Here is a 17,747-nt window from a genome sequence, read left to right as displayed (position 1 = left end):
TAACTATTGAGGACGGAGAGTAATTGTGTGTACTAGTGACGACTATTGAGGAGGGTCAGTAATAGTGTATACTTGCTGTGACTATTGAGGACAGTAAGTAATAGTGTGTACAAGTGATGACTATTGATGACAGAGAGTAATAGTGTGTGCTACTGATAACTATTGAGGATGGAGAGTAAACGTGTGTGCTACTGATAACTATTGAGGACGGAGAGTAATAGTGTGTACTAGTTATAACTATTGAGGATGGAGAGTAATAGTGTGTGCTACTGATAACTATTGATGACGGAGAGTAATACTGTGTACAAGTTTTTACTATTGATGACGGAGAGTAATAGTGTGTGCTACTGATAACTATTGAGGATGGAGAGTAAACGTGTGTGCTACTGATAACTATTGAAGACGGAGAGTAATATTGTGTACTAGTTATAACTATTGAGGATGGAGAGTAATACTGTGTGCTACTGATAACTATTGAGGACGGAGAGTAATAGTGTGTACTAGTTATAACTATTGAGGACGGAGAGTAATAGTGTGTACTAGTGACGACTATTTAGGAGGGTCAGTAATAGTGTGTACTAGTGGTGACTATTGAGGATGGAGAGTAACAGTGTGTACTAGTGATGACTTTTGAGGATGGAGAGTAATAGTGTGTACAACATGTACTAGTGGTGACTATTGAGGATGGAGAGTAATAGTGTGTACTTGTGATGACTATTGGATGGAGATTAATAGTGTGTGCTACTGATGACTATTGAGGATGGAGAGTAATAGTGTATACTAGTTGTGACTATTGAGGACAGTAAGTAATAGTGTGTACTAGTGATGACTATTGAGGACGGAGAGTATTAGTGTATACTAGTGATGACTATTGAGGATGGAGAGTAATAGTGTGTGCTAGTGATGACTATTGAGGATGGAGAGTAATAGTGTGTACTTGTGATGACTATTGAGGATGGAGAGTACTAATATGTACTAGTGGTGACTATTGAGGATGGAGAGTAATAGTGTGTGCTAGTGATGACTATTGAGGACGGAGAGTTATAGTGTGTACTAGTGGTGACTACTGAGGACAGTAAGTAATAGTGTGTGCTAGTGATTACTATTGGATGGAGAGTAATAGTGTGTGCTAGTGATGACTATTGGATGGAGAGTAATAGTGTGTGCTAGTGATGACTATTGGATGGAGAGTAATAGTGTGTGCTAGTGATGTCAATTGGATTGAGAGTAATAGTGTGTGCTACTGATGACTATTGAGGACGGAGAGTAATAGTGTATACTAGTTGTGACTATTGAGGACAGGAAGTAATAGTGTGTGTTGATGTAACTATTGTATGGAGAGTAATAGTGTGTGCTAGTGATGACTATTGAGTACGCAGAGTAATAGTGTATACTAGTGATGACTATTAAGGATGGAGAGTAATAGTGTGTGCTAGTGATGACTATTGAGGATGGAGAGTAATAGTGTGTACTAGTTATAGCTATTGAGGATGGAGAGTAATAGTGTGTACTAGTGATGACTATTGAGGATGGAGAGTAATAGTGTGTACTAGTTATAACTATTGAGGACGGAGAGTAATTGTGTGTACTAGTGACGACTATTCAGGAGGGTCAGTAATAGTGTATACTTGTTGTGACTTAAAGTAATAGTGTGTACAAGTGATGACTATTGATGACGGAGAGTAATAGTGTGTACTAGTTATAACTATTGGTGACGAAGAGTAATTGTGTGTGCTACTGATAACTATTGAGGATTGAGAGTAAACGTGTGTGCTACTGATAACTATTGAGGAGGGAGAGTAATAGTGTGTACTAGTTATAACTATTGAGGACGGAGAGTAATAGTGTGTGCTACTGATAACTATTGAGGATTGAGAGTAATAGTGTGTACTAGTGGTGACTATTGAGGATGGAGAGTAATAGTGTATACTAGTGGTGACTATTGAGGACAGTAAGTAATAGTGTGTACTAGTGATGACTATTGAGGATGGAGAGTAATAGTGTGTGCTAATGATGACTATTGACGACGGAGAGTTATAGTGTGTACTAGTTATAAGTATTGAGGATGGAGAGGAATAGTGTTTGCTACTGATAACTATTGAGGACGGAGAGTAATAGTGTGTACTAGGTATAACTATTGAGGATGGAGAGTAATAGTGTGTACTAGTGACGACTATTGAGGAGGGTCAGTAATAGTGTGTACTTGTGGTGACTAGTGAAGATGGAGAGTAAAAGTGTGTACTGGTGATGACTATTGAGGATGGAGAGTAATAGTGTGTAATAGTGGTGACTATTGAGGATGGAGAGTAATAGTGTATACTAGTGGTGACTATTGAGGACAGTAAATAATAGTGTGTACTAGTGATGACTATTGAGGATGGAGAGTAATAGTGTGTGCTAGTGATGACTATTGAGGATCGAGTGTTATAGTGTGTACTAGTTATAACTATTGAGGATGGAGAGTAATAGTGTGTACTAGTGATGACTATTGAGGACGGAGAGTAATAGTGTGTACTAGTGGTGACTATTGAGTACAGTAAGTAATAGTGTGTATTAGTGATGACTATTGAGGATGGAGAGTAATAGTGTGTGCTAGTGATGACTATTGAGGATGGAGAGTAATAGAGTGTACTAGTGATGACCATTGAGGATGGAGAGTGTCAGTGTGTTCTAGTGATGACTATTGAGGACAGAGAGTTATAGTGTGTACTAGTGATGACCATTGAGGATGGAGAGTGTCAGTGTGTACTAGTGATGACTATTGAGGACGGAGAGTTATAGTGTTTACTAGTGACGACTATTGAGGAGGGTCAGTAATGGTGTGTACTAGTGATGACTATTGAGGATGGAGAGTAATGGTGTGTGCTAATGATGACTACTGAGGATGGAGAGTTATAGTGTGTACTAGTTATAACTATTGAGGATGGAGAGTAATGGTGTGTGCTAGTGATGACTATTGAGGATGGAGAGTTATAGTGTGTACTAGTTATAACTATTGAGGATGGAGAGTAATAGTGTGTACTAGTGACGACTATTGAGGAGGGTCAGTAATAGTGTGTACTAGTGGTGACTATTGAGTACAGTAAGTAATAGTGTATACTAGTGATGACTATTGAGGATGGAGAGTAATAGTGTGTGCTAGTGATGACTATTGAGGACGGAGAGTTATAGTGTGTACTAGTGATGACTATTGAGGATGGAGAGTAATAGTGTGTGCTAGTGATGACTATTGAGGACAGAGAGTTATAGTGTGTACTAGTGACGACTATTGAGGAGGGTCAGTAATAGTGTGTACTAGTGATGACTATTGAGGATGGAGAGTAATGGTGTGTGCTAGTGATGACTATTGAGGATGGAGAGTTATAGTGTGTACTAGTTATAACTATTGAGGATGGAGAGTAATAGTGTGTACTAGTGACGACTATTGAGGAGGGTCAGTAATAGTGTGTACTAGTGGTGACTATTGAGTACAGTAAGTAATAGTGTATACTAGTGATGACTATTGAGGATGGAGAGTAATAGTGTGTGCTAGTGATGACTATTGAGGACGGAGAGTTATAGTGTGTACTAGTGATGACTATTGAGGATGGAGAGTAATAGTGTGTGCTAGTGATTACTATTGAGGACGGAGAGTTATAGTGTGTACTAGTGATGACTATTGAGGATGGAGAGTAATAGTGTGAGCTAGTGATGACTATTGAGGACGGAGAGTTATAGTGTGTACTAGTGATGACTATTGAGGATGGAGAGTAATAGTGTGTGCTAGTGATGACTATTGAGGACGGAGAGTTATAGTGTGTACCAGTGATGACTATTGAGGAGGGTCAGTAATAGTGTGTACTAGTGATGACTATTGAGGCTAGTTAGTAATTGTATGTACAAGTGATGATTATTGAGGATTATTTTGCAATTCATTTTTTTTTTCAGAGATTGATGAGTGTTTATCGGATCCATGTCAGAACGGGGCCACATGTGTAAATTATTTGGCAGCTTTTCAGTGCGAGTGCGTACTGGGATTCACTGGAATTTGTTGTGAAACAAGTAATGTTTATCTCATTATGGATGAGGATTTTGTCTATAAATAGTTTTTCAATTTAAACATTTGAATATAATGATATTTATATTTGCTTAGTTTAATTGTATACGCAAATCTATTATCATTTAATTATATATAATATGACTTAAACAACGATTCAAATTGGTGCAGTTATGCACTATTTGACTCCAGGTTAAGACAAATATATATGCCAAAAATAATTATTAGTCTTTTCAAAGGTTATTGTTAATTTTAAATGCATGAACTGTGAATCCCATATCCATGAAATACATAGATTTATCAATGCATTAATATTCTATCTATTATAAATCCGTATTACATGTATTTATATAAGTTATTGTCTATAATCTACATTCATCAACTCATGCAGTATGAACCTAATTTGTCCTTCTCTCCTGACTTTTGATATTGTAGGATATGATAGTACAATAATTTGATTATAACATAAATGTGATATTAGACAGTCTTTTGTTGGAATTTTGCGACTTGAATTATGATTAACTTGCAAAATTTAAAAAAAAGGTCATTTGTTCCCATGAGAAACATATTAACATCAGCATAACATTGTGTTTAGCCCAACTGCAGAGACTGCTGATAAGATGCATATAAAACCAGACCCTATCGTAAAATTTAGGTTACACACCACCTTCATTGATAACAGAGCGAAACATTTCTCATTCTTGCCTAAAGTTGTGTATTGATTTATTTAAGCCATGTGTTCAGCTCTAACATGTTTCTGGAATATTATTATTACTGTGTTCATATAAGAACGTGGTCTATTTGTGCATCTTTATTAGATTAACAATGAACACAGTCTGAAATACATAAATGAGACATACTCAGATATTTACCAAATAATATGTTGTCCCGATAATTAACATTGGAAACGATACTAAAGAATAATTGGTACAGTACATTAATGAATACAATAAGTAACATAATGAACTTAGTATCGATGATTACTTACAATAATAATATGCCAGAAACATGTTAGAGCTGGTGTTTCCTCAAATGACTCCTTTAAAATTACAAATGGTCAATTTACATCAAAGGGGAGTAACTCTGGCATGTCTAAGTATCAGTCGTACTATAAAGGGAAGTTATTATGCAAATACCAATGTCAATAAACAATAATCATGTATTCAGTAAACCATTTTACTGATCTACACACCAGGGGGTGTATACGGCTATGCTTTAGATGATACTGATTGCTCATTTGTCAGTCGCGGGCTTTCGACTCCACCTACTATCAAAGTGCTGGTTAATTGTGGCAATTGGAGTTGGTATTTGATTTTTTATAACTTTATTCCCGACGGATTATTAAATTGAAAGAGAATTGCCAAATGGGGAAAGTGGATCGTATTTATCTTACAAGGTTCTTCGACAGCCACTTCTCTTATATTTAATGAAATATTATTTCAGATATTCCAGACTGTGACCCAAACCCCTGCCAGAATGGAGCCGTCTGTATGGATCTGATCAATGGCTACAATTGCACATGTGTCAATGGCTTCGATGGACCCATATGCGCGGGTAAGTGCTTTTTGTTGTATACAATAAGTCTGAAATTTCTTCAATGCCATGTATAAGTCATATCAAACTACCATGCTACATTTTGTCTATTAAAAAGTATGTTAGACCAGTCTAAATGGGAATATCTCTCCAGCAGGTTAAAAGCATAATTGGTTCAATACTTGGCAGAAAACGTCAGCAATTGGATTTGCTAATAAATATTTATTCATATTAGATCATAAAAAACATGGTCGCCAGGGGGCCGGGCTATTTCACTATACATGTGTATGTCTACTGGGTATATGGAAAAATTTGAAAATCTTTTTCTTATATCCACTTGCCTGATTTTAAAGTAATTTCACAGAAATGTTCCTTAGGTGACCCTCAATCAAATTTCTTCATCCCATGCTGATTTTTAAGAAACATGGCTGCCAGGGGTTTTGGCTTCTTTTCACTATGTCTATATGGAAAACTTTGAAAATCTTCTCCTCAGAATCCACTTGCTCGATTTAAAAATATTTTCACAGAAATGTTCCTTAATAGGTGACCCTCAATCAAATAACTTCCATGTTGATCCATTAAACAGATGGCTTTAGAGGCAGGACTACATTTCATTATATATCTAAACAGAAAATTTTGAAAATATTCTCTAAAGAAACTATTGGCTCAATTTTTAAAATGATTTTGATATGTTTCTTAAGTGGATCCTCTGTCAAATTCCTTCACCCCATGGTAATTTATTTAAAAAAAACATGGTTGCCAGGGGCAGGGCTAGTTGCCACTATTTGTCTATATGGGAAACTATAAAAATATTTTCTTCAGAAACCATTGACTTGATTTCAAAATAATTTCGCAGAAATGTTCCTTATATTTAATTCCTTCACCCCATTGTGATTCATAAAAACATGTCTGCCAGGGAAGGGGTTAGGGTTTTTTACACTATGTCTATATTGATAACTTTGAAAAACTTCTCTTCGAAAACAATTGACCAGATTTCAAAATATTTTCACAGAAAGGTGTACAGTTTGTTTTAAGATAACTTTATAACCCTTTATCTAATCAGGTGAGCGATATAGGGCCATCTAGGTCCTCTTGTTGTACAATAAACTGTTGTCAGTATCAGATGTGACCTTTTCCCTTGATTTGGCATAGTATTTATAATATGAACAGATATTTTGCTATCACAAACCTCACATTGTGCTAGCTAACGTCATCCATTCTTCTATAACATCTTGCTTCTTTAATCAAATGATCAATATCTCATCTTGCTCATTTATTTTTCAGACCCAGTGGGCTGTAACCCCGACCCTTGTTTGAACGGTGCCACATGTATTGCTGACATTTGCTACTGTGCACCTGGATGGACTAATGACCAATGCCAAACCAGTATGTAGCCAGCAACGCTGACCTTGTGTTCAGTATATTGAAATTGATTTCTTTTGCACATTGTCTTAGCCTGACACATGACAAACCAATGAACAGCCAGCAACGCTGACCTTGTGTTCAGTATATTGAAATTGATTGCTTTTGCACACTGTCTTACCCTGACACATGTGACAAACCAATGAACAGCCAGCAACGCTGACCTTGTGTTCAGTATATTGAAATTGATTTCTTTTGCACATTGTCTTAGCCTGACACATACATTATATGTCAAACCAGTGAGCAGCTAAGCAACGCTGACTTTTATCGATTTAGTAAGTAGCTATTTACACATTTTAAAGTGTGATATTGGTAGTAAAATAACCAGTTTTGCCAGACCAGTAAGTTAAGCCATCACCACTGACCTAATGTGTCCAGTCTTTCATTCCACCAACTCCAATATCTGCCAAACAAGTAAATAGCCATCAGTATTTCTCTAGGTACCTGTGTGTTTCACAGTTTTGTGATTGCTAGAAAGTTTCAACACACCAGTACCATACATGCCATATTTCTGAGAGGCTTCCCAGGGGATTTTGCTCTGAATTCAAGGGGATTTTTCTCCCCGCCGGGGGATATGGCATGTATGCAGTATTGGTAAACCAAGACACTGACCGTGTGTCCTGCTTTCCAATATTTTGCTATAATGTTCTTCAGCTTGACTGACAAGTTCTACAACACAAGTAAGTATCGGAATGCATTGACCTCTGGACCTTCTTTCAAATGTTTTCAAGTTTTGTGACTTTGGCCCACCAGTTTTAGGCTAAAATTTTATGGTCTTGCAAGGCAGTGGTTAATTTGGCTTGACCATTAGTGACTGTTAAGGCTGTCGCTCACACCAAGGATAACATAATATTTCGTTGCATCTGTGAGAATTAGCTTCATTTATCCATTTACATTATCATTTTCTTTCAGACATCAATGAGTGCCTGTCAAACCCTTGCCTGAATGGAGGCACATGCACAGACCTTATCAACGGATACCAATGCACATGTGTCCTCGGATTTTCCGGAAATCGCTGTGAAATAAGTAACTGCATCTGTTTGATAATATATACAATGATCTAAACAAAATACGTTGCTTAAGTTTGAATTTCACTTGTGTTTGTTCAGACTTCCTTCAGGAAGTTTTTAGAATTATTTGTGAGTTTAGTTTTTTTAGATTTCTTATCAATTTTATTAATTATTCTGGCCCCAATTTCTCGAAACTCCTTAAATCCCTTATAACAGGATTAAGCTAACCTCACTATTTTTGTTTAAAATTAATTGCGTAATATTTACCTCTTAAAGAGTTTTTAGACTTGTAACAGATATGAATTATCTTTATAATAAACAATGATTCATTTATCAAAATTCAATATAAGTATCCAGTATGTATTTGGGCTAACTGAAATAAGGTACTTAAGCCGGTTAAGCTTATGTAGTTTTGAGAAATTTGCGCCTGGTCTTTTCATTTCATTAGTACAAGTTCCTTGGAGTCCAATTGATTAAAAAGGGCATCCATTCACATTCACACACATACTAGTGACTATAATCATTATTTGCAGTATTTGATTATTTGTAGACAACAACGAGTGTGCAAGTAACCCATGCCTCAATGGCGCCATTTGTACAGATGGAATCAACTCCTACACATGCACTTGTCAGCCAGGATATACAGGCGTACATTGCGAAACTAGTAAGAAAAAAATTAAGATAAGAAAATTAATATAATTGAATTTTATATGAAACTAATTAACTGGAATAGTATGTACATATTCATCTAAATCCAATTCTAAATAATTTCCATTTTTTCAGTAGCAACGTTTTAAGTATTTAATCTTGCATTGGTAATTTGATCACACTTTTTTTTTACAAAATGCTGAAGTTACAATTTTTGTAGTTTCAATTTCTGAAGGTTCGGCATTTTTGCTTCTCTGTGAAATGTCTAATCATTGCTCGACATTTTGATCACATGATATAACACGATTTTCTCATTGGACTATTTACTCAGCATTTTGCAGTTAGATGTGGCTGACCTTTATGATTTTAGTGATGTGAAAATTCAAAAACAGAAAAAAATGCACCTTCTGCATTTTGAAGTGAGGCCATAGATATATGTTTTATTACGAATTAAAATTTATTACTGAATAAGTTAACAATATAAAACCACGTATGCCACTATGTAACAATGCCCCCTATACACAAATAATATGGTATTCAAGATATCAACGAGTGTGCCTCCGACCCGTGCCAGAACAATGCCACGTGCCTGAACCAGGTGGCGTCCTTCGCCTGCCAGTGTTTACCAGGTTTCACCGGAACTTTTTGTCAGACAAGTGAGTGGATTTGCTATTTATAAATGACTCCTTATACTAAAAATTCAAAACATTTTTACTCTCAGGGACATAACTTCATTCTATATGTCTCAATATACAATGAAAGTTTGTGCATGGAGATCATGATGGTATCTGGCTCTGACGTCAACTGTTGTCAAATACGGACTTCCACGTAGGACAGTGCATACCTTTTTCAATGTGTGAGGGGACATGTAAATGAATGCAAATCTTATCATACAGAAAATCAAGTGTGAATGTCAATATGTTATAATCATTATTATATCTCATTTTTTAATCTTATCTCTAGACATTCCCGATTGTATCCCGAACCCATGTTTGAACGGTGGAATATGTATTGACCAGGTGAATGGCTACACATGCCTATGTCCAAGAGGATTTACGGGAAACGAATGTCAAACAAGTATGTAATATCCAATAAGAGTCTTCTTCATGCCAAGTAATCTTTTGTTTCATTGGATCAAATTTAACACAGTTTGAATGCTTTTATATCAATTCAGTTATTAAGAATCTGATCCTAGGTAAACAAGTGATATATTTCAACAGAAATTTAATCTTAAATGATAAATTAGTTAGTAAGAATTCCTTATTAAATCTATTAAACAATACTACAAGATTATATGAATACAAGATTATATGAATACAGGATTATATAAATACAAGATTTTATTAATACAAGATTACAAGATTATATGAATACAAGATTTTATTAATACAAGATTACAAGATTATATGAATACATGATTATATGAATACAAGATTATATGAATACACGATTATATGAATACACGATTATATGAATACAAGATTATATAAATACAAGATTATATAAGGGGTTATATGAATAAAAGATTATAATGATACAGGATTATATGAATACAGGATTATATGAATACAAGATTATATGAATACACATGTTACAGACATTCCTGATTGCACGGGGAACCCGTGCTTGAACGGTGGTTCATGCATTGACGGGATAGCAAGTTACACATGCACTTGCGTCACTGGTTTCACGGGCATCATGTGTGAGGAAAGTAAGTAGATTACTGTTAACATAATCTAAGGTTTTTAATCACTAGCGGACTAAGGGGGAGGGGCTGGGGGGCGGGGGACAGGCTGTATCCAGCGCACACCCTCACTAAAAAGTTAATTTGTTAATATTGAAATAAGGTAATAAAATATGCTCAAAATGCACCATTCCGGACTAGAATTTGTTAAAACTTTCTTTGGGGAGTACCATCCCCCCCCCCAACCCTGCCAACATTTTAAGCCTTATAAATTTTGTATGTCAAAAGATTGTTTCCCTTAAACTTTTACATATGTATGTAACGAAATTTGTAAGATAACTTTGATTCAGTTCTTTGTGTGCTAATTTCTTTTCTTAAATTATTATGACCTTCAAGTTGTGTACTTTGAGATAGTGGTAGCATTGAATTAAAACCCTCAAAGTGTTGTAACACCTTTATACTTGAATCTTAATATAATAATCCTTATTATGATATCTCTTATTTCTTCTGTTATATTTAGACATTCCCGATTGTAACCCGAATCCATGTTTTAATGGTGGGATCTGTGTTGATGGGATAAACCAGTTCACTTGCACTTGTCCTGCTGGATTCACCGGAGATATTTGTCAAATAAGTAAGTATTATAAGTTACAGGGTTAGTAAGTGACCCGATATGGGATATACGGGGCAAAGGAATTTTGCTCTCACCCAAATATGGCTTCTTTCACCCTGTATATCCCATATTTGGTCACCTACTAACCCTGTATATATAACATCAAACACCTGTGTACATGTTTAAATGTTTCATTTATTCATCGGATTATTCATCGGAATAGTAGATAATAAGTAGACGTAATATTGGTATGATATAAATTTGTTGACCAAACATGGAAAAATATGGGGTCACCGCGTGACCAGTCCTGGTATGATGGCATTGCGTCATTCATGCTGGAGGCATGCTATAAACATGTGCATACAGTTTGTATGGTATCCTCATTATGGTTCCTTTTATTTCAGTATTCATGAAAGTTGGTATTTTGTAAAGAGGTTATTTTCAAATATCCACAATTTTGGTTTAATTGGTGTGGAAAATTTGAAATTAAGTTTTAATTCCTGACATCACAATCTTTGTCAAATTAAATCTTATATAGTTATATTAAATGCTGTATAATGTTATAATGGTATCACACCGTTTCATCCGGAAAAAATACTCCAAAAAAGAATATACTTCATGTAGAGTGCCATTCGCAGCAGTGTACAGGGCTTTTTCTGCCCATTTTGGGAAAAAGACCTTAGACATTTTGGGAAATTTTGCGTCGTGAAAATGCGGAAATTGGGAAATTTTACAGTGAAAAGAAAAAGCTGTCTAGTCTCCTGTGAATTAGGAAATGATTTAATATAAGTTTATTTTCTCTTTAAAACACCCACAATGGCTGAAATATCAATCCTTGGGGTGTAAATATCTATTTCAATAAATCATGACAGATATTTCATATCTCTGAATGTGATGAAAATCAATGATTTCTGAGTTCAAGTACCAAAAAAACTTTACATCACATAATTTATTAGCATGTTGAAAATGAACCAGTACAGGTATAAAGAATTTCTAAAAAAAAAAAAAAAAAAAAAATTTTTTTTTTTTTTGGATTGGGATTTTTTTCTGAAGATTGGGAAAAATATCTTATATTTTGCTTTGGGAATGGGTCCGATAGTCGGACCCGTGGGTACTATAGAAATAGCCCTGGTGTAGTATTGTTAATTGAAATCATCTTTGTTTCAGATATTAATGATTGTATACCTGATCAATGTTTGAACGGTGGTACATGCGTGGATGGAGCCAACATGTTTATGTGCGGGTGTCGCCCAGGATTTGATGGCACGCTGTGTGAACATAGTAGGTTATGACATTTTGGTGCCAATGGAGCAGTAGTCTAAAAAATTGTATTAAATTGATATAAAAAAGAACATATATTCAAAACTTAAAAAAAAAAAAAAATCATGTTGATTTGAGGCCACACGAAAAAATAAAATAAATTGTCAAACTTAGTCAAAGTTCTCATGAGTTTAAGTCAGAGAGATATTGCTTTAAACTGTATCCATGCAAATTGACCATAAAGGTGTTCTTAAAAAGTACTGACTGTCATTTGCTCATCATACCTTCTTCTAGAATTTGATGATCGGTCTAAATTACATTTTTCAATAAAATGATTAAATGGTCATCATTTGGGGATCTTACATTTATAGATATAAAGGAGTGCGCCTCAAACCCTTGCCAAAACAACGGGATCTGTGTGGACGGGATTAACCAGTACACGTGCACGTGTCCAACAGGATATGTGGGCATCCATTGTGAAATTGGTAAGTCTCTATGTACTGACTATATATGCATGCTGCATGCATAAGCACCTGATTTGTGACTTTGTTATGATTTTTTATTTTAAGATACCTGAAAAAATGGAGAGATGAGGTAGACATTTTGAAGGTACCTCAAGGAACTTACTTTAACTTGCTGCTGAAACTAATTGGCTTGGCAAAAGCTGTCAAATAATATACTGTGAAATCATAAACATTCACGGGACATTCATTTTCCTGGATTTCGTGGGTTGGCTTATCCACAAATGCAAGATCCCAACGAAAATTTGACCTTTAATTCAGAAATCATACTGGCAATGTAAAAGGGTATACATGTATTCACATGAAAATACATGGTCGTGGAATACAACTTATAAGTACCTAAATCATTGTTACTTTTGCTATTTATATGTTTTATGTTATAAATTATTTAGGGTCAATGATTATAATCAGTACAATCAATGCAATTCTTTCTTTTCTTCAAACAAAACTTTATTCATAACCTGTTGTTCACCAAGTTGTTGCTGCTTATGATAAAACAAATTAGATCTTGGTACATTGTTTTGGGTGATTAGAATGTCCCTGAAATCTCATTTTAAATCCATGTGTTATCAATATCGCTTTAGTGTAATTTAGATAATGAACATAAATGTTTCAAACACATATTTGTCAATATATATACTGGTATTATTTAAATAACAAAATAAAATAGTTAGACCTACCCACAATTTTGGGAGTGGGTAGGTTACCTGGTAGTATTTTGCTACTAACGCCCCTCTGTAGAAAATAGGACGGCCCAATTTTTCTTTTGCCAGGCTGCAAGCAAACATTTTTTAAGGATGGCCTTGTATATTAGAAAGCCTTGAAAAAAAGATTACCGACGTCGACACCAAGCTTAATAAACTCTTTACTGATACTGATAAGCGTGTGGCAAAAAACACAGAGACTATTATTTCGATAGAAGAAAAGTGTGACGTGACGGATTTCAATCTCGATGCAACGCGAAAGGACGTAAAAACTTTGCAGGATGAAAGCCAGAAATTGAAAGAGTCAATGATAGATATTAACGCTAAGGCGATGATGAACAATCTGATTATAGGCGGCATACACGAACAGGGAGATGAACGCCCGAACTCAAAGGAAACTCATGACGCCATGCATGGTTTTATGACGACCACTCTGAAAATTCCTGAAGAGAGGGCAAGTGCGATTATGTTTGAAAAACTGTCGAGAATAGGTACTAAACAGCAAGGAAAACATAGAAGTATCCTTGCTGTGTTCAAAACATTGTCGGATAAAGACTGTGTTAAATCACACGGAAACAATAATGACTCCAAGAATACTGGAATTTTCATGCACGACCAATACCCACCCGAGATAGTTAGCCAAAGGTGAAAGCTGATTCCAGTAATGGTAGCAGCCAGAAAGGATGGCAAAGACTCGTACATTAAGTACAACAAGTTGTATGTGGACGGCAAAGCGTACAGCAATGGCAAGAACGGTAAGGTCGAATAGGACGGACGGGAGGGTGATATTAACGTGCTAGTATGGAACTGCAATGGTTTGTCTAGAGATAAACAGGAAAATGACGATTTTTTAAATATTTTTGATAACTATGATCTTATATGTCTACTTGAGTCATGGACGGATCAGCATGGGCCTTCCGGTATACAAGGTTACGAAACACTAAATTTTTACCGTAAATTTCAGAATAGACGGGCGAAAAGAAACAACGGTGGCATTGTTTTGTACTGTAGAAGCACTATGATGCCTGGAATAGAAATAGTAGAAAACCATTTCGACACTATAATATGGATTAAACTTAAAAAGACTTTCTTTCAAAATAAAGAAGACATATTTATATGTGTGTCATACATTTGGTGCAAAGACTCGCCGGCTTACCAGGTTGTTAATACAAATTTGTTTGAAATTCTTGAAAGGGACATTTGTAAATATCAAGATTTAGGGGTCGTTTTTGCTGTTGGTGATATGAACGCACGAGTTGGCCAAGAGATAGATTATATCGAATCGGACTGTTTCAATGAATACATAGATAGTGACGATTATGTTCCAGATAGGCGGCTACTGCGCACCAGTATGGACATGGTTCATAATAGACAAGGATTGCAATTACTTGATCTATGTAAATCAACGGAAATGCGAATATGCAACGGACGTATTGAAAGAGATGGCAAACATACGTACTTTTGTAATGCGGGATGTTCGGTCATTGATTATCTTTTGTGTAACGAGTCTGCTTTTAAATGTATTAACAATTTCGAAGTACTAGATTTTAATCTGTTTCGGACCACGCGCCGCTAGGGATAAGCTTAAAGGGACAACCTCAAAGGACCAGTGATGCGGGCACAGAAAAGTCGAACTATATTAAGTGGAACTCTGATAAGAAAGAATTATATAGATGAAATATGATATCGAAATTGCCAATTTTTAATAATATCATAAATGATTGTTCAATTCAATGTAGTGACGACATGGACAATGTTTTAAACTGTTTTTTAAATGTAATGAACGAGGTTACGCAACCATTATTCTGCAAAGAGAGAAACACGGTTAAACGTTCCCGTCTAGTGAACACGCAGGTTATGTATACAAATGAATGGTTTGATGGTAATTGCCGAGTTGCAAAACGTTCATATGGGAATGCATTACGGGACTTTAATAATCTTAAAAATAATGATAATAGAGTACGACTGGTCGGTGCTAAAAAGGCCTTCAAGAGCATTACGAAGAGGACAAAACGACGTTACAGGCATGCAAAGATTAAAGAAATTGAACGATTGAAAGGCAAACAGCCGAAAGAGTTTTGGAAATATTTTGCTAAGGAAAGGCAAATGAAAGGACAAAATGTAGACGTTAATGAGTTCAAAGAACATTTTGAAAATTTAGCGAGCCAAATCGGACCACAGTATGAGAGAGATTCGGAGAATTTTTGTTCTACGGAGCACCCGACTGACACACCGGCATTTCCGGAGCTAGATAGGGAAATAAGTGTTGACGAGGTTAGACGGACTATTAAGGGACTGAAACGGTGAAAGGCTTATGGGACCGACCTTTTGATTCATGAGTTTTTCATCGAAGCAGGGGGCATAATCATTGCACACTTAACGGACATTTTTAATATGATTTTCAATACAGGCATTGTTGTCCCAATCTTTAAAAAGGGCGATGATAGCAATGTGAATAATTACAGAGCAATTACCCTATGCAGCTGCCTGTCAATTTTTTCAAATTGGTTTTAAATAATAGGCTGAAGAGTCGGGCCGAAGAAAATAGCAACATATCAGACGCACAGTTTGGATTTCGTCAGGGATTATCAACTACGGATGCTGTTTTCTGTTTGAATAGCATCATGCAACACATATTCTTTAAAGGAAAACGCCTATATGCGGCATTTATTGATATGTCCAAATGTTTTGACAGTGTATATAGAAATGGTCTGTGGTACAAAATTTATAAACAACTTGGTTTACGGGGCATAATTTTTAGAATTATTAAGAACATGTATGAAAATGTACGAGTACAGGTACGGCACTGCAATAGTTACTCCGATTTCTTTGATATAGCTACCGGCTTGAAGCAGGGAGAAATATGCTCACCTTTGTTATGGGCCATGTTTATCGAAGATCTAGAATTATTTTTACAATCTAATCCAGACAGTGGAATCACGTTGAAACATCTAACTTTGATATCATTCCTTTATGCCGACGACATGGTAATATTAGCGGAAACGGCCGAAGATCTACAATGAAGTTTGAACAGTTTATCCGATTATTGCAAGCGTTGGGGTCTGCAAGTCAATGTCGATAAAAGTAAAATCATGGTTTTTAGAAAACGAGGAAGGCTGAAACTTGGTGAAAGTTGAATCTATAACGATAAAGTAGTAGAAACAGTTGACCAATTCACGTACCTAGGAACGATATTTAGTAGTAACGGCCAATTCAACAAAAACCAGCAAATGCTAGTGGGAAAAGCTTTAAAAGCTATGTTTACTTTAAGTGGGAATTTAAAGGGCTTTGATTTGAGCCCAAAGACACAGTGTGACCTTTTTGACGCGTTTGTTGGTTCGATATTAGGCTATGGGTGTGAAATATGGGGATATTCCAATACCAAAGAATTGGAAAGAGTGCATCTGAAGTTTTGCAAGCGTATGCTAGGTGTAAAACTTGCAACAAGTAATGTAGGTGTTTATGGTGAATTAGGACGCTACCCATTACATATTATAAGACAGACTCGAATGGTGAAATATTGGTTTAAAGTCATCAATACTAACAACTGTGTAATTAAGGCACTTGATGACGAATTAGTTGCTGACAACAATATTAGACATTTAGATAACTGGTCGTCAAAGATAAAGGACCTACTTTATAGACACGGTTTCGGGAATGTATGGGAAAATCCATCAACTATAAATTCTAACTGTTTTGCTCAATTGTTTAAGCAGCGGCTTATTGATCACTTCCCCCAAGAATGGCACACTTCCCTCCAAAATAATAACATACTTACTCTTTATAAATATGTAAAACCAAAGATTGAATATGAACAGTATCTTGACGTTATGAACTCAAAGTGTTATCGACATGTGTTAAGTCAACTGCGACTATCATCACATAAACTCAGAATTGAGACTGGTCGTTACGGGAGAAAACGAGAAGAGAGACATGATCGAATATGTGTTTTTTGTGATAGCAGAGACATTGAAGATGAGTTTCACTTCATGTTCAAGTGTGATATATATAAAAGCATAAGTAAAAGATACATAAGTCGTTATTACTGGCAGAATCCAAGTATGTTTAAGCTTATAGGACTGTTACAAAGTAAAAATAAGAATGTATTAAACAATCTTTCTTGTTTTATAAATTGTGCGATTAAAATTAGAAATAACTTAAACAATACCTAAAGTAAGACGGTTTCTGTTTTATGCTTATTGATACATATGCTATAAAAAATATAGTAACATAATAATAAATGGTTTTCTGAACTTTTTATTACTACCCTCCACATTGTTTTCTTTGTATTATTATATGTTTTGTTTTATTTTTAA

General features: G+C 35.5%; 1 protein-coding gene across 4 annotated transcripts in view; it reads left to right on the top strand.

The window, feature by feature from the left end:
- LOC128230405 (neurogenic locus notch homolog protein 1-like) overlaps positions 1-17,747 on the top strand; it is a 107,613-nt gene that overhangs the window by 44,739 nt on the left and 45,127 nt on the right. For all 4 annotated transcript variants that reach the window (XM_052942646.1, XM_052942637.1, XM_052942656.1 and 1 more), the window contains exons 16-26: positions 3,928-4,041; positions 5,480-5,590; positions 6,854-6,955; positions 7,904-8,017; positions 8,552-8,665; positions 9,192-9,305; positions 9,613-9,726; positions 10,247-10,360; positions 10,854-10,967; positions 12,114-12,227; positions 12,578-12,691. In XM_052942646.1, the coding sequence (XP_052798606.1) occupies positions 3,928-4,041; positions 5,480-5,590; positions 6,854-6,955; positions 7,904-8,017; positions 8,552-8,665; positions 9,192-9,305; positions 9,613-9,726; positions 10,247-10,360; positions 10,854-10,967; positions 12,114-12,227; positions 12,578-12,691 (1,239 nt within the window). The remainder of the gene's footprint in view (positions 1-3,927; positions 4,042-5,479; positions 5,591-6,853; positions 6,956-7,903; positions 8,018-8,551; positions 8,666-9,191; positions 9,306-9,612; positions 9,727-10,246; positions 10,361-10,853; positions 10,968-12,113; positions 12,228-12,577; positions 12,692-17,747) is intronic.

The sequence above is a fragment of the Mya arenaria genome, chromosome 1 (assembly GCF_026914265.1).
Source record: "Mya arenaria isolate MELC-2E11 chromosome 1, ASM2691426v1".
Taxonomy (NCBI): Eukaryota; Metazoa; Mollusca; class Bivalvia; order Myida; family Myidae; genus Mya; species Mya arenaria.
The sequence above is the reverse complement of the archived record's forward strand: the minus strand, read 5'-3'. Positions and strand labels throughout refer to the sequence as shown.